The 20,406-nt window shown below is 41.4% G+C and overlaps 1 protein-coding gene across 2 annotated transcripts in view; it reads right to left on the reverse strand.

Moving 5' to 3' along the window:
• Positions 1 to 1,155: 1,155 nt before the first annotated feature.
• PARVB (parvin beta) overlaps positions 1,156 to 20,406 on the reverse strand; it is a 51,571-nt gene continuing 32,320 nt past the window's right edge. For both annotated transcript variants that reach the window (XM_041464327.1, XM_041464328.1), the window contains exons 6-13: positions 20,049 to 20,164; positions 14,815 to 14,873; positions 13,193 to 13,212; positions 11,945 to 12,006; positions 10,691 to 10,759; positions 9,692 to 9,793; positions 7,999 to 8,071; positions 1,156 to 4,211 (exon numbers count right to left, since the gene is read on the reverse strand). In XM_041464327.1, the coding sequence (XP_041320261.1) occupies positions 4,135 to 4,211; positions 7,999 to 8,071; positions 9,692 to 9,793; positions 10,691 to 10,759; positions 11,945 to 12,006; positions 13,193 to 13,212; positions 14,815 to 14,873; positions 20,049 to 20,164 (578 nt within the window). In that variant the 3' untranslated portion in view covers positions 1,156 to 4,134. The remainder of the gene's footprint in view (positions 4,212 to 7,998; positions 8,072 to 9,691; positions 9,794 to 10,690; positions 10,760 to 11,944; positions 12,007 to 13,192; positions 13,213 to 14,814; positions 14,874 to 20,048; positions 20,165 to 20,406) is intronic.

Consider the following 20,406-nt stretch of genomic DNA (forward strand, 5'->3'; position numbering starts at 1 on the left):
AACTTAATTGTGTGTGGTCCCTACGGCAGAGACTGAAATAACCAGGAGCACAAGTGCAGGAAACATGCAGCCCTGCAACTCCTGAAGCACCAGAAAGTATTAAAAAGATATTGTTCTTGGATAGCACTGCCCAACATGACTGGGCTGCTCTGACTCTGGGATGACTCACAGAGCACTTGTGCTTTGTATATAATAAAAAACTAGACAAGAGCATGTTCCAATACACCTTTTCCTCATGCTCCTTTGAGTATTTTATAAAGCAGAACAGCACCACTCTACCTACCCACCAGATGGAGAAACTTAGAAAATTAATTTAATCCTTAGAGAGGAAGTTAGCCACAACAGGGCCAAAAACCCTGGCATGAGACATGAGTTGTCTCCAGCAGGCGGTGCTGCTGCTCTACCTCCCCCTTTCACATCACTGATTAAAGAGGAGGAGCTCCCTACAGAAACCACCTTCCCTGGACATTTCCTGCAGGTGTGAGTTGCATTTATTAACACACCTATTTTCCTCCAAAACCTGGTGTAGTGACCAGTGCATGGAGTATCCAGACTTCTGTAGAACAGCAGGAGTCAATCCTGTATGAGTTGCATTTGATTTCATGCCTATGTTGCCTAAAGATGTTTTGCTTTTTATACATTTTTCATGTATTTGTAGTTTTGCAGATGACTGTTAATACATGGTTATATAGTTCCTAAAATTTTCCTACCCTTGCTCTTAGGTTTTAGAGTAATAAGCAATCCCTTTTAACATTGCTGAAATTCTGTTGAGTCTTATTCTCAAGAAGAGAGCCTCTAACAAGGACATTTTGTTTTGCAACCAGAATCTGAGGAGACATCACAAGAAAATAGGGCATAGAAGTCCCTGGACCAGCTCCAAGGGCCTGACCAGGGTGGGTGTTTCTATAAGTTCTCAAAGCACATCTCATGCACACACCCCCACCACAAACACTTGGCCCTCACAGGAAAATAGCAACTGAAGAACAACAATTCAAGGATTCAACAGCAATAACAAGTCCTGATAATGCATTTTCCTGCTCCTTCACACAGCCCTGCTGTATTAAGAGAGCCACTCAACATTCTCTGCACACCAGAGCAAAGGGAATCTCACCATCCATAAATTCTTCCCACAGATATTTCCATTGAGAAAAAAAAGCAGGAAACATTTGTTTATTTGAATAAATAGTTCAACTGTCAAAAACCATGCATAAACACTTCTGCTGTAAATTTTAGCAAACATAGCATTGCATTGTAACTTGCTTACAGTACACAACTCTTATCACAAAGATGGATATCTCCAACATATAACAAATCCAGAATTTTATCTGCAAGGCTGGTTTTTAGTAGTTAGAAATCCAGAGTAAACACTGTTAAAAACAGTAGAAGAGACTCTTAAAAAACACATTAATACTGAAAGCATGGGGGTGTGGGGAAGAGGAGTAAGAAATCCTATAAGGTTTAAATTGATTTTAAAAAAACTGCCACTGTCCATTTTTCATCTTGAAAAACAGAATGCAGCTGAGGACTACATGAGCTTTTTCTGTGGCAATACAGCTCACTGTAGCTGTGTGTCAAGTAAATGCACCTAAAAGTCAAGTTTGGACTGTAGAAGACAGACATTCATTAAGTACTTACAAATGTGGGAGCTTTTATGCTGCAGTGCATTCAGCATTCCAGATGAACTCAACAGGATTCAGACTGGTACCCATATGTAAAACCCCAGTAACACAAAGATACCATGAATAACATTTTTAACACTGACTCAGCTTTCTGAGAGGCAAAAAATTATGGTGCATGTGTCATAGAAAAACATGACAAAAGCAGGTTTTAGAGAAGCTTTACCTACATGGCTCCTTCTGGAAATTGGGATGACTGGGATGAAGCTACACTTCAGTTCCATCTGCCCTGCTCACAAATCTGGTTAACAATACAGTGTCTTCAGAACAGTGAGCTGGCCAGACAGCCAGGAGCCAAGGAATGAAAAAAGTCTTTTCCCTGTTCAACATCTACCAACAAACAAGACCACAACAGAACAGGCTGTGACTCCTGATCCAGGAAGCAGGCCTGGCTGACAGGGATATTAACAGAAGGAATGCTAAAGGAGACCCATGGTTGTAGCAAGGAGACCAGAAACACAGAATTCAACAAAACAGACACTCTTTTATAACTTGTCATAACCTGCTCACCTCTGCTTATGTGCCCTGAAGATGCCAGCTCTATGATCCCAGCTCAGAAACAGCCATTCCCCTTTCCAAAGCCAAATCACCCTCACCCATCTCTTATCTTCTGTTTGCTTTTGATATTAATACTGCTTGCAATTTCAAAAACTACACTCTCTGGAGGTCTTTCCCAACAACTCAGAGAATATAAACAGAGTTGGCACCCCCACATCACCTGAAGGAAGGAGGATGGAATAACAACTCTTTAACAGACTTGCTTCCTGCAAATAACCCTGCATTAAACTAAAAGTTCGAGAGACCTCTCAGCTCAATGACCTTCCAGCCTCGTGATACCTTTATTTCTCAGCACAAAAGTTAGACCACTTTCCTTCACCTGCCAGGAGAGCTGTCCACCAGGCCTTGGCACCTGTGCAAGCCTCCACTCTTGGTGCTGTGGTGGAGTTTAGTGGCCACATCTGAACTGCACATCCTTGTTCCTGGTTCAGTATAAACAGTGAGAGATCAGCTCCTTCCTAAAGCACAGGGCATGCAAAGATTCCCCAGAGAGCCTTGCAGAGCAGAGGAGATGTTAATTTTTCATGCAAAAAAGGCACAACTTCCTTCCATCTTTCTTTTTTTTTGTAGCAGTGTAAGGGGAGGTGATCCAAGTAATCCAAATACTAGAACTCGTAACCCAAAAATACAATGCAAAGAAGCAGAAGCTCATTTCTCTCCCTCTGAGGTGAAAAGCTGTTTGAGAAGGGAAGTAGAAAATCCCAACTGTAAAATTATACCATTCAAATAGCATGTCTCCTCTTGAATCTGAGCTCAAAGGCAAATAATGTTTGGTGTAAAATAACTGCTATTTAGGGAAAGAAGACACTGACTTACAACAGGACTCAAGTGAGCCCATGGAGCAGAGCAATTGCACCTGCTCTCCTTCAGGGCACTCTGCCTAGTGTTTCAGACAAAGGAATGGATGCCCAGAAGACAAAAGCTGTTGCTGTGATACATAAAAGTAGCAATCAAATCTCTCCTCTGTGTGCTCAAAGGAAAAGGGTGATATTGAATGCATATTCCACATATCATTAACTCTGGAAATGCCAATCCCATTTCCTCCACAAAGCTCTCCTCAAAAATCCACTCAGATGTCTCCTGTTCCAGCACATTCCCTATGTTAGTTTCAAGAAGGACAGGGGAAAATGCACTAATCCAGCCTGTGCCTGTGTGACCAGCTCTGGACCAACCTGATTGAAGCTGCCTAACGGATGACAGTGGCCCTAGCAAACTAATTTTCTCCTAGAAAAGAGATTAAATAAAAAACAGACACCAAAAGATTAGTTGGTCATCCCATTGAAAGACTTATTCTGTGTAAACACTGAATGGAAGTAACACTGAGTAGAAAGAGGTGAACATAAAAACTGAAGCTTTTGCCATTAGCTTCAGACAGTGCCTGTAATTCCCCTCAGCCCAAGCCACCAACAGAACACACAAACCTTTAGTTAACAGAAAAGGCTCAGCTTCTAAATAAATTCCAATGGTGATTTTCTATTGTTAACACTCTAAGCCTGGAAAATCATCAAATGCCAGTAGCAACCAAGGAGTATGCAAAACAAAGTCTTCTGCAGAAGTAAAGACTCTTGAGCCATGAGGAAAGTCTCATATTTTCCCTGCTTATTAAAGTAGTTAGCAGTATGTTTCCTTTCTCAAAAGATCATTTGTGGGTTATAGCAAACAACAGATCCATTTGGCAGAAGTGTGAAATACCTACACATTTTCAAGTGACCTAGAGAATACACATGCATTATTTATAGTGGGATTGTCTTACAAACAGCTACAGAGAGAACACATCAGCTGTAGGAAGAATGCATGAAGTACATAGCATAAGGCACAATGGGACCATGCAGAGGGCGTGTTTATTGTAACTTCTGCCTGGGGAGGTTGAAGGATGAAGAGACCTCAGCAGCTTCCAGGATCACTCAACATTCTTGTACTTGGTGAAAAGGTTGTACAGAACCCTGAGCGTAGACTTCAGGTCCAAGTTGACAACATCTGTGGAAGAAAAGGAGAAATCCTTTATTTGCATTGTGTTTTCCCTCATTTGTCCTGACAGGAACAGAAGTCCCCACCTGTCTGAGCTGATGGAATTGTGAATAAAAAAAAATAAAATCCACAAAGTTCTGATCTCCCCAAGCCTTTTAAATGTACCGCACAATGTGTTTCAAAACAGCTTTACAATCATACAGTCACAGCTAACTTCTTTCTGGGAAACAGGAAGATAATTCCCTTCCCCAGCTAAAATTGGCTAAAAGTCTGCTTCTGTCAGAGACCTGGGATAAAGGCTTTGGGAAATACTCCAGATGACTTCCTGGGCAACAGAAGCAGTGAACAAGCAGTCACACACATCCTGAGGTACTGAACCACATCCATAGCTCTGCAATGATATGGTCCATGAATTAACAAAGCCTGAATTCTTAGCAGACTCCAAGATTTTTATTATTTAATAACCCTTCTTATCATGCTAGGCCAGGGAACAGGTTTGGAACAGCTCTCAAGAAAAAGCTTTCCTGTTAGCACCTCTCCACCTATACTACAATAAAATGCGAAGAATGCAGGGATTCTGGGGGGAGGCACAGCACAGAGAAGGCTGAAGAGGTAGAAAGAAAGTTTGGATATAACACGTCAGAAATGAGTAGGAAGCAGCAAAAAATACACAGTATATATGGAAGCAGAAGTGAGGAAGAACAGATAATTAAAAAATCATCAGAAGTCCTAGAAAGACAGCAAACTGTTAACAGACCAAGCACAATTAATGTGAGGTCCACAGGACCTGCTTTGAAGACTCATTGCCAGGACCTCTCCACCCTTCCCTCCCACCCCACACTAGATACCACTCTAATCCCCACACTTCATCTGGTATTCTCAAATATTCTTTCTGCCCTTTTTGCCTGTATTATTTTACATATTTCATTTATGATTTTCAGTTCACATTTGCAGAAGAATCTTCTCCTGCCCCAAAGAAAACATCCTAATTGCTGTGAAGTTATGCATCCTGAAAAAAGAAATGTCCTATTGGGAAAACTGAAACACAAAACTCCTAATTTTTCCAGGGATCACAGAAAGTTGATACCCAAATTAAAACAAGCCAACTCAAATTAAAACATAGGCATAATGCTGAATGTTTTCTTATTTTTCTTTTTTTTCTGTCTTTCAGTGGTGGAAATTCCATCTCCATTCCTTCACAATGCAGAACAATGGTTAATAACCACTGCTGCAAAAGTTATATTGTAATTCCAGTTTACCATCTTCCTAACTTTCAGACCTTGTTATCTCTTTAACTGCTGCATTAGACTACAGAGTGTGCAGTGCATCCTCTCTGTGTGGGCAACTGCAGTGTTCCTTATTGATCATTGTCTAACAGGTATTTCCAGGAATAAACATATTCTCAGCCTCCTGCTTCTTATAAGATAAAACATGCACAGCTATAACTTACCAACAACAACTACTAATAAAATGTTAACTGAAAGTGGCCATACACCCTAAAATTACTTTAAAATATTCCATTAATTTAAAACTCTCACAGTCCATAACAAACTTATTAGAGGATATTAAATTAATCCAATGTAATTAATACAATGTAGTTCTGCTGCAATAACTCAGCACCAAGTTCTGCTGCTGGCCCAATCCACTGAATTGGCTGGAAGAACAGAGAAGAGGAGATGACCTCTATGGTCCTATTTTTGTTTACACCTGTGCACAGACACACTACAAGATTTAACAAGACCTACTTTTTGCAAGCACTGCAGAAAGCATGGACTACAGGGATAAAAATTATGTTCTTCCCTAGACAACCTTTTTCCTTAAATCCTACAACTAATTAAACTGGTTGGACAGCCAGGCCCACCACCTCAAATCCTGGAAGTTATAGGAATCTCACATCAGAAAAGACACTGAGGAGCTGGAGCATGTCCAGAGAAGGGAACAGAGCTGGGAAATAGAGCTGGAGCACCAGGAGGGGCTGAGGGAGCTGGGGGTCAGCTTGGAGAAAAGGAGGCTCAGGGGGGACCTTCTGGCTCTGCACAACTCCCTGACAGGAGGGGACAGCCAGGGAGGGGTCACGCTCTGCTCCCAGGGAACAAGGGATGGGATGAAACAGCCTCAAGTTGTATCAGGGCAGGTTTCCCCAACTGGGAATTGTGAAAATTTCTTCAGCAAAAGGGTTGTCAAGCATCAAAACAGGCTGCCCAGGGAAGTGGTACAGTCTCCATCCCTGAGGGAATTTAGAAGCTGTGTAGATGTGGCACTTGGAGATGTGGCTTAGTAGTGAACAAAATGGTTCTGGGTTAATGCTTGAACTCGATGGTTTAGAGGTCTTTTCCAACCTTAGCAATTCTGTGATTCTAATCCAAGAGGCATTTACTACCCAATTCATGCTAAAGGGCATGGATTTACCTGACAGGCTTCCCAGCCTACTGATGACCAAACAATGGATCAAAGTGTGGCATTAACAGAGCGTAACTATACACAGAATTCTTTGGCAGAGCTTCAGATTCTCTGTCAAAATGAATTAGTGTTCTGTGAAACACATATTGCAATACATGACTGACAAGATCTTAGAAATGACACTACTGTGACAAGCCAGTCTCAAGATGTGACTGTCCTCTCCAAGGGAGCAGTTTTTCAGGAGCCACAGTCAGTTTCACAGATAACTACACAAGCACACTCACTCCAAGAGCTCGGAGCTGCTGCCAGAAATGGCCACACACAGAGAAGAGGAAGGAAAACACACAAGAGATGGTACACCTTGCAGCAGCAAAAAAACCAAAAAAGGAATGTTGTATGAGCTAATTTGGCTCTCCAGCTTATATTAATTGCATTTTCAATCAGTAAAACACTTAAAATCATATTTTGCTCCTCATTGAATCTCCACAATCAAGATCTGCTATAGTGTTTTGCCATTCATGATAGCATAAGGATGTAAGAAAACTAGAAAAGGTTACCTTTTCATGAGACTTTCATCATTCTTTTCAGCATTCTTCAGAAGCACTTTTCACCCCCCAGTTTACAACAATGTACTGACAGCATGTATAAGCCATTTAATAATGTCTTCTGCCTTTTCCCTCTCTATAACCATCTCCACTGTTTGTTAATCTATTTATTACCACCACTTTTTCTCATTTTAAGTCAGAACAAATGTTTCTTGAGGGAGTCCTCATTTTCTTTGTTATGCAGAAGCTTGCAACACATACATATTCCTGTAACACCAGGAATAAAAATTGCTCATTTAGCAGTCATAGTTTTAATTCCTCTTTATCCCTAGTGCAAGAAACAATGCAGACCTCATCAATACTTAATTTTAAAGTTCAGAGACTTAAAAGGGAAAACCTAGGTTTTACACTTTTTAGTTCTGACCTCTACATCCACATAAATCAAGAAGATTGTTTGCTACTGGTTCTCCTAAAAAATCCCCTAAAGCCTTCAAGTTATCTGTCACTGAAATCCAATCACAGGAGTCCAGACTAGCACCAGCTGCAAGAATTACAAGAATTAGACCATGAAAAGCTTTCTGCTTGGATTGTTATTGGAAACACCAGCTGAATTTATCGTGTAGCACAGAACAGCTCTTGAATGACTCACTAAAGCTCCACTTGAACACCTCAGTGAATCTGCTCTAGACAAGAAGCATGGGCAGGATACACCCCAGGCACCGACAGTGAAAAACCCTCAAGGGGCCCATTCACAGCTCCACTTTGTGGTACTATTGCTACTTCGAATGGAATTGCACTTGAAATACACCTGCTCTGATGACTTTATACACAGTTTAAAGCCACATCCATACCTTCAGGGCGAGCTTTTGGCTTCTTCAGGCCTCCATCTTGCATCAACTCAAAAGCAAAAGAAACATTGTGCACCTGAAAGACAAAGGGTTTAGAATCTCACAGTTATATAGTTATCAAAAGCCTTTAATCAAAAATTTTTAGATGCTTTATTCTCTCTGTACTTCATAATTCTATTTAAATCAATATTAAACATTTACACAATTAAGCATAGCAGAACCATAAAGTGCTTGGTGACAGCAGTTCCTGGGCAGGCTGTGCAGAGAATCTGCAAAATAAGCTAAGCACAACTGTTCATAAAGAGTTTCTGAACAAGCCCCCAGAGATCACACAGGAGTATAAATTTAGAGGAAAGAAAATGGACAAAAAGGGAAAGTAAAAGAAGGTGGGTGTCTTCATTTAATCTCTCCTTTGAGAAACAAAAATTACAATTTAAAGAGATCTGCATAGCAGATTTCTTGTCCACACTTACTGAAATTCAGGCAAGGTAATTAACATTATGAATTCTGTGCAGTTTTATCACTGCATATGACAGTTCTGGAGGTACACAGTTTATTAGTCAGGACTCTATTAATAATCTCTTTTACCTGCTGCAGTTCCTCCTCATTCATTGCAACAAACCAAATCACTTTCAACGTGGTATTTTTTCCCCCCAAAACAACAATGCCTGCCTCTCCTTCTTCAATTTACAAATCCCCATTCCTCAAGGCTAAGTCTCCACACAAAACCACACTGTGACTTCTGGAATACTGGGTAATCTTTATCAATTCCAACCATTAATAATAAAATTGTAACCAAACAGATGCTGGCTGCAACTCAGTACCCTGCATTTCTACAAGAGTAAGAATTTAAGATAATAGGGCAAAGAAAAAAAGCAAGAGAAAGCTATAAAGGACGTGTGAGACATAGTAGAGAACCATCCCCCCAGAGATACACCTTTGCTGAGGGGCTGACAGCAACAACCTGTGCAGGAGCCATTATGAAAATCCCATTTTAAACAGCACTCACAAAGCATTCCATCTTTTAACTTTAGCCAATGTTTCCACTTTTGACCTAGCCCCCTCCTGCTGCAGCTCAGACAACACAAAACCTGTCCTCTGCCCTGCAGAATCTGCCAAAATGAAAAGCAGGGGCACCTGCAGGACTGCATCAGGACCAGGTTCAGGGTATTCTGATATACCATCACCAAATACACACAGATGCATGTGCAGGTCTGGGAACAACTGCAGAGGCAAACTTTTGGTTGTGACATTAAAACACAGCCTAAATGCTTTTGTCACTGTGAGCATAAGGAGGGACACAGGACAATGGAGCAAGTATGGGGCTGAGAGCAAGAGACCTACACACAAGAACGCTACAGGCAGTACTACAATCTAAAAAATTACTTTGGTTACGCAAAGTACTATACAGTACAGAGCACTCATTTTATTTATTCACCCCAGATATTTGTGAGCTTTATGTGTTGTCTGATGCCAGGAACAGAGTACCTTTCTTCCTTAACTATGAGGAATTTACCCATTCATTTCACAATTTTTAGTGGTTTTAACCATCAAGTGCCACAACCTCTTTGCTAGATCTCCTGAAGAAAATATACCAGCTTCTGTTTCACCTGGCACAAGGAGAAAAGATAAAACAATTGGAAAAAAACAATGTGATAATAATGCAGAAAGAGCATAACCTGGAGTTTCTACCCACCTTTTGATCAAAATTTTCAGGTGTTAAGTAGAAGTTGTGAAGTGGAACAAAATAGTCCTCAAGGAGACCCATGAGCAAAATCAAGTAAACACCATCTGCAAACTAAAGAGAAATATGAGGAGAAAGCATCTGTTTTGTAAATCAGCATTCATAAACAAGAAGAAAGAATGCTTGGCCCCAATTATGTATTTTTATTTTTTTTTTTTTTTTTTTTTTTGCTAGCACAGAAGTGTGAGATGGTTCAGGAGTCTTTTCTTGCTTTCCTCATGTTCATTTAATTTGCTTGAGGAATGCTGCTAACTTCACAGCAGTATTAAAAAAAACCCCAAACTTCCCAGGGCACATTATATACCCCCAGTCCTACTGCTACAGTATCAGGTCATTTCAACCACAATCCCTCTTAAGTTGTGTGTGTTAGACATTCAAATCTTTCTCCTTAATCAAAACTTGAAAATAAGTCTCCCCTGTCACAGGTAGGAAGTTGAATTTCATAAAAGAATTTTTTCCCCCAAGTAAAAATAGATTGTTTATGGTTTCAGAAAACACTAAATAATATCCTACATATTTTCAGCCACCCTATTCAGTGTTCCTACCAGACCAGATGGCTACTGACTGGCTAAGGGGGATAACAGTTCTAAGACTTCCCACTTGCGATCATGATATGGCACACGTGACATCCTCTAAAAAATAAATTCTTGGGTATGGCTAAGGCAACAGTTTCTTGTGACAGATCAGATCCAGTCACCCATTTATTTCAGCAAAGCTGTAATATAGCAGTGAATGAATGACTGGTATTACACCAAGCCAGGCTCAAATGAATTACCCATACTCCTGGTATCATTCTCTGGATACTGTGCTTATCATTTTGCCGAGACAATAAGATAACCACCTCTCATGGCTCAGTAAACTTTGGAAAGAAGGTCTGTCTCTTCTTGGCCAAGCCATGTCTGAAAATTTGCAATTTACACAGATTACATCCAAGAAGACAAAGCCTCCTACCTGGGTTTCCAACTCCGTTACTTCCAAATTCAGTTTATTCAAGTGTTTGTTCACAAAGGTGATCAGAGACTATTAAAAAAAACCCAGCAGAAACAGCGATGTCAGACACTACACTCCGTGCTGATGTGAAAGGGTTAGCATAGCCTTTAAAGACATTTTTAAAAACAGAATAGGCATGTTTGCTGCCTGCTCTGCACAAATAAGTCCGCAGGACTTATTTGTTTGTACCAGATGCCAGAACTCAGCAGATGGTGCTGTTACATGCAGCTCTCCCAGCACACCAAGCAAACTTCAGTGGCCTGGGAGAACACTGTGATGACATCGGTGCCTGAAGATGAAGCGAGCAGTAGGTGCATTTACTCTCCCCACTGATTTTTTTCAGGTTCTTGAAGGTGCCAATAGCACAGTGGTGTGCACACAACTCTGTTCCTGGAGGGATGTGCAGTTAGCACACAGATTACAGCCAGGATGTAGCCCAGGTCTGGGATTTCTATTCCAGATGCAAATCCTGCCATTACAAACCAGACCTGTGCTAATGGATTGAAACACAGATCTGTCAGCTCACTTACACCACTTACAGAAGGGACACAGAGCAGAGTGTTACCACTTTTATTATGTGGAAATAGTTAAGTTAGTTCTTTTTCCACTTGAAAGGACTTTTAGAAAAGACATTTCAGGCTGGAAAGATAAAAATCCTCTTGAGACTTCAAAGCATTATTTTAAAAGCACACATCCTTTACTTCACACAAGGGGAAGGGACAATTTTCAACACTGATCTTCACATACTGCTCTCCTAATAAGCAGTTTAACAGCCAGGCTGGAACTATCTGATGGAACTACATGGAGTCTCATATATTGCCCCAAAGCAGCAGGAGCTGGCAGGGAGAGATAAACAGCTACATTACCCCTCTGCTCTAACACAAAGCCTTGCCAAAAATATCTCTGGATGGACGTGTTGTGCAATGATGCTCAGCTTTAAAGGACAAAGCAAGGGACCATAGGAATAAGTGCTTAGCACCTGGGCAAAGCAGCTCTTTCATAAAACCTTTATATTCAGGAAACGTCTTTATGGGTGAATCACATTTTAATGTTTGGAAAACATCACCTGGCTTTGACACAGTGATCCCTGGGGATAAACACCCTTTTCACTACTTCAAACTCCTCTTCTCTTATTTGCTGGATGCTTCTGAATATCTTTCCAAAAGCACAAAGAAAATGCAATGTGGAAAATAAAGCTAGGATTTTGCTTTTTACCTTTTTGACTACGCTGAGCTTGTCTGGTGCATGATCAAAAAGAGTGTCAAAGGCATCGCGCTCTGTTTTGGGGGAAAAAAAAATTTAAAAAATTAAAATCACCTCCAACAGCACAAGTGTGGGAAGCAGGTTTCCTGTCCAAAACAAAGGTTTTTCTCCTCAGAAAGTCATCTAACAGAGACCCAAGCTAAAAGTCAGCACCCTATTCTGGCGTCTGGCTATATGCCAGAGCAAACTGCTCTGTGAATTTTAGAGGTAAGTGAAAACAAACATTCACTGATTTCCCTTTTCTGCCGTTCAAAAGTGGTACACAAAATACGTGGGTGAAAGAAAAATTAAAATGAAACAAATTCTGACTATACCTCAATTCTAACTTAAACAGCTATGGTTGCATCAATATTCAGTGTCAAATTCAGACATTAATTTGGTTAATTTAACATTACTGGTAGTACCCTTGAAATCAGTAATGTTTAGAACTGAACTCAAGTGAATTCTGATTCAGCAGTGTATGAAGAGCAAAGTGTACAGACACCATAAAGATTTAAATTATGTTTCTACCTTCAAAGCACTATCAATATCTAATCAAATCTGTTTTCAGCATCATTTTTAACAGCTTTTCCATTATCAAATACTTTTTATTTACAGAACACATTTTAATAGTTTTCTACTGTCAAATAAACAAACATATTTATTATCTAAATTCCTTTGGTATCTGAAGATACTTTATTTAGCCCCTATAGCTCCCTGACAGTACTTATTTTCCAGTGCCTTATTAGTATTTAATGTAGATATGCTGCAAGAGGAGAAATGATAGTTTTAACATATTATAGTGGGAAAATAAAGAAAATAAATTACTTCTTTTCACCCTTTACAGGAGCATACATCTTAAAATAAGAAATGACTTAATGCCACTAAAAAAAATAAATGCACAAAGGGAATTGTCTTGGCAGCAACACCAAAAGAAATGGGTTTTGTTTAGAAGACCAGACATACAGTTGGTAAGGCCTAAACTTCAAAGTCTAGAAAATGCAAAAGAGATAAGATTCTCCACGCAAAGGAATTAGATCTGGTCCTACCCATTATGCTCCATGTCTGCATGGAGTAACAAAACCTGTCCCCACAACACATTCCAACCTCATAGAATTGCTCAACCCATTGTCTTGGTCTGCTGAAAGAAAAAATGACCAGAGTTCTGTGTCTGACACAAATCAAACACACAAAAAATTCAGAGTCAAGTTTGTTACTTACCAAATCTTCCCATCATCATCCTGCAAGTCAGAGAATTCAAAAACATGGAGTTAGTTCATGAATAATCAGTTTCAGAAGACAAGAGAATGGCCCTAAAAGGAGTTGTCCTTCAATATGCAGAGGGCCAAGAATTTGTGCAAACTCAGGAGTCTGAGCACATCACAGAGCAGACTCAAGGTGCTGCAGGAATGCCCCCAGCAGAGCACCAGTGAAGTCAGGGAAATCCATTTGAAATGAATGGAAATGCTTAATTACATTTTGCACACAATTATGACTTCTTATCCATACTTTTTATGATGAAGGGTGAATGACTAAAAGTGCTTGTGTGTGTATTTCCACAAATATAATCTAAACCACACATCTTACAAGAACCAAAGCCATCTATCTCACTTTAACCTGATTTCTCTGAAGAAAACACCTTCTATGTGAATATAATGTAAATAAAACTATCACATATGAAATACATACATAGCCAATGACATCACCAGACATATGCAGATGTTTATCAGCTGATAATCAGGCCCTGATTTGCCCAGAGGAATTGGAAAATATTCAGTGAATGTTGGATTCGGCTGATCACTGCATTTTCCACAGGTGTACTTCTGACTGGATATGCAACACATTAAGCAGTAATCTCTTAATACTGTGTAATATTAATTAGCTCCATAAAATATATGTATAAACACAAAGGAAAATCTGCAAACATCTTTCTTGCTAAAAAACATCCAAGCCCCAGCCTGCAGATCACATCTTGCAAACCACATCTGGAGGGAGAGTACAAGCTCACTGCATTGTTCAAGGGCACAGGAGAGAGGGGAGGAATTTTGGCCCACAAACCTGAGCCAGAGCTCTGATCCTACAAAAACCACTATGAGATCTTTAATGTCCACACAAAGACATTATGATCTCATTTCTGAACCCTTCCATCTGAAAGATCTTCCCCACTAAGCACCACATGGTGCTTCATTTATGTTCAAAGCCATGGGAAGCTGAGCCAACTCTACAGGAAGCCAATGCACTGATAAACTGAAGGAGGGCTCATGTAAGCCCCTCTTAGAAAAGCTGCCTTCAGGCCATGTGAAGGAAAACCTCAGCTTTCAGCTGAAGCCAAAATGCTTGTCTAGCCTTCTTACAAAAAGGACTGTAAAAACGTACAGCAAAGTAAGCTGGTACAAAAACTGGAGAGGGAAGAGGTTTATTTATTTATTTTTGCTGAGCTCTTCTCTCCTTACAGTTTTAAGTGTATCACTTCAGTTTAGAGAGCTATGTCAAATAATTGCCTTTTTTCAAACTAATTCTCCCCCAAAATATATACGTTAGTCCTTCACTTAATAGAGAAAACAGCACTAAGCAGAAAGCAGATATACATAGCTACATCCAGTAGGCGGGGGGGGGAAAAAAGGCTCCCAAAAGTCACTTTCAGTTAAAAGCTTCTAAGACACAAGAATTTCCAGAGGACACTTCTCCCTTGTAGCATATTTTCAGAGACCAAGTAATTTCTATATAGTTAAAAAAGCACCACATGAAAGGATTTCATTAATTTAGCAAGGATGGGGGATGATTAAACTTCTCTCATGCTTAGAAATGGTCTCACATCCTGCACAGGAGTGTTTTGTGCTTACTCTGTTGTGGTCGTCAGCTCCTCTGAAACATGAGTGGTCTGAAGGAGGCCTTCACGTTTCTGGAAAGGAAGATGGAATTAGCAAAGAAGCAGCTCATCAGGGTCTCATTCAGCATCTTTCAGAGCACCAGAGGACAGAACTGGATGAATTTACTAAGTTTCACAGAGGCAAAGGTGAAACAGCCGACACAGAACAGTGGCATTGATCAGGCTGACAGCCAAAGGGATGTTTGGGAAATGTATGTTTACACCTATCTATATTTGCAGCTAACTGCCTCACTAACAATCTTCCTCAGAACACAGTCAACATCATCTGGAGTTTGTCAGCCCCACCTTAGATCCCCGCAGGGCAGCTGGTAATGTCACAGTGCCAACCAGCAGCTTGTCACATCTGGCAGCCTGACTGTTCTGGGACAGAAATGACACAGATGGCTGTTCCCAGGCCAGGCTTCCAGAGTGCTGGCACAGCTCTCCTAGAGAAGGCATGGCACTGGGGCCACTGCCACACACCTGACAGGGACACACACATCCTCCAAGGAAACCCAGGGAGCACAAAAAGCTCAGCTAATGATTTCACAATGAACAGCACTTCCCTGATACCAGGTTGCCTCTCCTTGGCATAATTTTCTGCATGAATAAGGAGTCTCTACCCAAGAGAAATAGCATGTGTTGAGACAGTTTCAAAATACCTCAGAGGGTGGAAGTGCCTTCACCTGAGTGAAAAAACTCACTTAGCATCTCCTTTCAAAACTATGCCTGAGTGGAGAAATTTCTTTCCTCCCTTCTGTGTGCTCAAAAAGCTGACAGAAAGAGCTCAAATCTCAGCAGCCATGTAGCAACCAGGTCTATCAGAATGACATCGGGGAGGGTTAAGGGAAACAACGCCCCCAGGCACAAGCTCTGTACATCTTTACCATCCCAGTCCAACCTCAAGCAAGAACTTATTAGGGAGAACAGCTTTGAGGAGAAACACATCCTTCTCCAGAAGCAGTTTGAGAAATGAGAATTGAAATCTAAAACCCTGTAAGAGCAGCTCCTACCCCTCCACCCCCTACTGAAGAAATGAAGGTAGGCAGAGCTGCTGGAAGGGAGGGAGCCTGGCTGGAGGCATGGGGGGAGCTGTAACAGCTCCATGCCTGCCGGGGGCCCTGGGCTTTGTGCTGCCAGCTGGCCATGTCTCCACAGCCCTCACTTCCCTATCACACTCCTATCTCATCCTGCTCCCCTGAGGGAGCCATGGGAACAGCACCAGGAGCTTTGGGGGAAAAGCCAGCATGACAGCATGGATGGAAAAATGAAGAGGCATCTGACAGGGCACTGTTTTCCTGCATACAAAACAATGCTGCCTTTATTCCATCCCACCACGTCTCTGCTTTATTAACACAGGGCTCAGGACCTTCCAGGCACCCCGGAACCCCAGGGAGAAGATGGTGTAACCTGTGAACAAAACCCCAGTAAGTGATGACTCATGAGTAATGTCTCCAAGTGCCTGATAAGAAAGAGGAATGGATTCCAGCACTGGTTCCCCAGCTGGTGGAAAAGGAAGCACTGCTCCCCCTCCCAGGCAGCCCAGCATGCTGCTCTCACAGCAAGCCTAGGTCTCCTGACCTTGCAATCCAAAAGCAAATGCCATTCCTTGAAAAAATGTTGATTCCTTCCCGCACTGGCACCAGACATATTTATTCTTCATCCTGCCTTGACTCTGACCTTTCAGTCTGCAACTCAGACTAAAAGGGAATTACTGTGAAAATACCCCAGATCTCCCAGCAGCACCAAGGTGGGACATGCTGCAATTTTAAGAATGAGGCTGAGGCAAGCTAAGCATATAAGGTAACAATTCCTGAGCTTTGCAAAAATAACCAATACAGTGAGCCTTAAGGACAAATTTTCCACTTAATTCTGAGAACTTTTTTGTTTTCCTGAATTAGGGTATTTCTTCACCATGCAAGCTTGCATTTAGAATAGCAGGCAGTCTAGTCAGCTGGAAAACCTCAGTATTTTCACTCCTCACTGGAAGCACCGCCAAAACCAACAGAGTTTCTCTCCTCCCTGCCCTCACTGAGGAGGGCTGGAGTGACAGGCACATGTTGAGTGACACCAGCATCAAAGCATGTATCACCCTAGACTCTTAACTCAGCACTTAGAGCAGCTGCTCACAGAATTGAACTAGAAGGCCCACCTGAACTCTTGCTCTGCCAGGACCCTTCTTGAATAACTTGGGCATACATTGCCATGGTTCCCCAGTTTCCTATTTCACACAAACAAACCAGCAAGAAAACAAATTCTGGAGGTTGATTGAAAAAAGGTTTTCAAGTTACTTCCAAGTAACTGTTTCAGGAACTCTGCTCTTGAGAGGGGCTATGACATGGAGGCCATTATGAAATAATAAAAAGAAAAGTGGTTTTCTGCTGGATTGGTCTTGTAGTTGTTCCATATAATATGGAAAGATAGATAGATAGCTAAAGGTTCTTCCCACCAAGGAAGGTAAAACAAAGTCATCTCCAAAATGCTTGCACGTTTCTGAGCAAACTAACCGTGCAGGATCAAAAAAGGATAGTGCATTGTTTGACAGACCCAAATTGACCTACAGAGATTTCTCAGACTCTAAATCAGTTATTTTTAATTTAAAAAACATATGCAACACCTTAAGAAAGTCTCAGTCTGTCACCTCAAGATGCTAAAGGAAGAGAAGGATTTAATGGAAGGGCAGAATCACCATGGAACTGTGGAGATCTGGATAAAATGCGCTACCTTCCATGTAGCACAGTGCTGTCATAATATTATCTCACTTTGTGGATTAGGACACTGAAAGTAAGAGGAAAAAAGAGCCTATAGCACTTACACAAGCTCTGCATTGGTCTGGGATGGGCTGTGGAAATGCACGCCTCTTGGCTGAGCAGTCACTTGCTAAACCACTTTATTTTCATGATGTAAGCATAGTCCTTTTGGGGAAGAAGAACCTCAGGGATGTGCACAGTGTGAGGACAGCTCAACAAGTGGATAATCAAAGTCACCCATGAAAATGAGACTTAGCTAGTTTTGAAAATTTCAGTGTGGGTGTGTTCTGCACCATACTCCACAGCATCTTGCATGGCTTTCTTGCTGAAGGGTCAGTTCTGAAAGACTTGAACAGAAGTCACTTAAACTGTTTATTTACCCCCTCAAATGTATATCCAAGCAAAAAGAGGCATTTAAATGAAAACCTCTTAGTTAACACCTTATGTTAACTCTGATCTAGCTTGACAGAACCCTGTTCATTGCTGGAATATGTAACAAGAGATCACTTCAAATTGGTAACAGCAGCAATAATAACCTTAATAGTAGTTTTCTTGTTTGGATTAGGAACAATATTCACCTCATCACCATTCTGTTTGTCATTAGAATAAGAGAGGCTAAACAAAGTCCATTTAAAGAGATCTGTGTTACTGAACCAGCATGTATTTTTAGACTAGATTACGGATGCTGAGCTACAAAAATTCAGTTTACCAAACTGGAAGGCAGAAGTTTTTTTTTTTCCAGAACAAACATGCTGTTTTCATACCACCCCTCACTTTCCATTTAAATAAACAAAGATGAAGAGTTGCAAGCTTTTCCTAGCACTGGGCTAGGGATTGAGAGAAGCCTCCTCTGGCACAGGGCCAGCTCCAGGACTCCAGGCTCTAGATCCAAGAGCAAGAGCCTCTAGGATTTTACTAAACTCCCACTATACCTGACTCCTTGGGGACACAGGTGTTGCTCTCTTTCCTGCCTAGTTTCTTGTCAGCCTTTATGTCATCCTTGATCTAGTCTCAAGACCCAGGAACTCTGATGAACCAGATGGAGTCTCCTCTATATCCCTCCAATAGCAAAAGAAGTGAAAACCTTCTCCACAGCCTTCTCTGTGCAGTACAGGCGGATGGTTCTGAAGCTTGAACTAAAGACAAGGAAAGGGAGGCTTTATCCCTCTACCTCATTTTTTTTCTGCCTTAGCAGTTATAGAAGACACTTCACTGTACTGAGCAAAAGGAGGTTTTTCACATCAGGGTGTGAGAGAGCTGCTGACCAGCTTATATTTATATATTCCTCCTTATGTTTCCAAGACAGACAAAAGAAATCTAAAAATAAATCAGTCTCCTATTTACAATCATGTTACTTTATAACTAACTCACTGTTCTTAAATTCTGACTTTAGTTCTGAAAGAACTAAATCAGTTCAAAATCACCTCCTATAGATAATACACACATTTATTATGAACCAGGGAGCATCCATCAATTTCTCATTTACATCACACCCTGCATGTCTAGAGCATCCAGGCAGGCAAACTGGAAAGCACCATTACTTAAATATAAATCAAAATGAAGCTCACATAATCAACCATCCTGCATCTTGTGAGGGGATCCAGGTTTGTAAAACAAAGTGTGGGATCACTTTATCTTCTTCACTCTTGAAACAAAACTCATAGCTGGAACAGTAAATAGCACTTCCAGAGTGAGTGCCACAGCAAACAGGCAGAGTGCCAGCTGGAACACATCTTCCTGGGGCCCAGCAGTTAGGAGAAAAACTGGGTTCCCATGGGAAGCTTTCACTGGGATATAAGGCAAGGAAAAAGAAGAGCTGCAGATGCTTGAAAGTAAAGCCTTTTTACAGGGAAAGGTCGACACAAAGCAGAGAAAGAAATAACCAGAGCAGTATCTAGGGCAGGGGGGAAGCAGTCAGGTTCCTTAGGTCAGATCTCTCCCCAATATCTAAGGAAAGCTAACAAAAACACAGGACGGTGAAAGAAATTATCAAAGTCTATCAGGCCTGCCAAGGAAAGCAACATATCTAAGTCTGCACATGAAGTCACTGGGGGAAAAACAGCACTGCTAACAGGCATTCCAGACTGGGGAGATTTTATGTGCTGAAACTCCTTCCTGTGCTGTTTAGGTTTCAATGGCTTCTCTGCAAAAAACGCATGGCAAAAAAAAATGTACTGCAGTGACAGAAATTACAAGCCCAATGCTCCCTCATGCAAAATCCCATTGCATGCTTTGAGCTTGTTATTGCAATAGCAAAGGGTGGCCCCAAACCTACCAAAGATGTGCTGTCCTTGGGGTCTCATTTAAGCACATGCAACCCAAAAATGCATTCCCAGGCATGGGATTCACCAAACAAGTGGGACACACGTTTTCTGAATGACAAGAGATGGGAGGCAATGGGTGGGAGCAGCCCAGCAGTGCAGAATCCCCTCTGCTCCTCCCAGGAGCTGGTACTCACCCGTACAACCACCACCTGCACAGACACATGCTCAGGCAGCCGGATGGGAGCTCGGAAATGCATGGCCAAAGCCACCAGAAGGTGCAGGATGGAAATCAAATTCTTGCCATGGATGGCTGCAGAGAACAAGGGAAATGAAAAAAATGAAAGGACACTGAGGTGTTATTTTAAACAAACAGCTCCGGGGAAAAAAGGCAGTGAAAAATGCTTTTGGTCAACACAGTCTTTTTACCCTTCTTCCTCTTCTTCCTGAATTAGTAAGGCCTACAATGTAACTTCACAGGTAGCAAAGCCTAGATTCATCCCTTCCTTTAAGGATAATTTACAAGTCCCAGCCCCCTCTGATCACAGACAGGCA

Source organism: Pyrgilauda ruficollis, unplaced genomic scaffold (genome assembly GCF_017590135.1).
Source record: "Pyrgilauda ruficollis isolate IOZ18807 unplaced genomic scaffold, ASM1759013v1 scaffold179, whole genome shotgun sequence".
In the NCBI taxonomy this organism is placed as follows: Eukaryota; Metazoa; Chordata; class Aves; order Passeriformes; family Passeridae; genus Pyrgilauda; species Pyrgilauda ruficollis.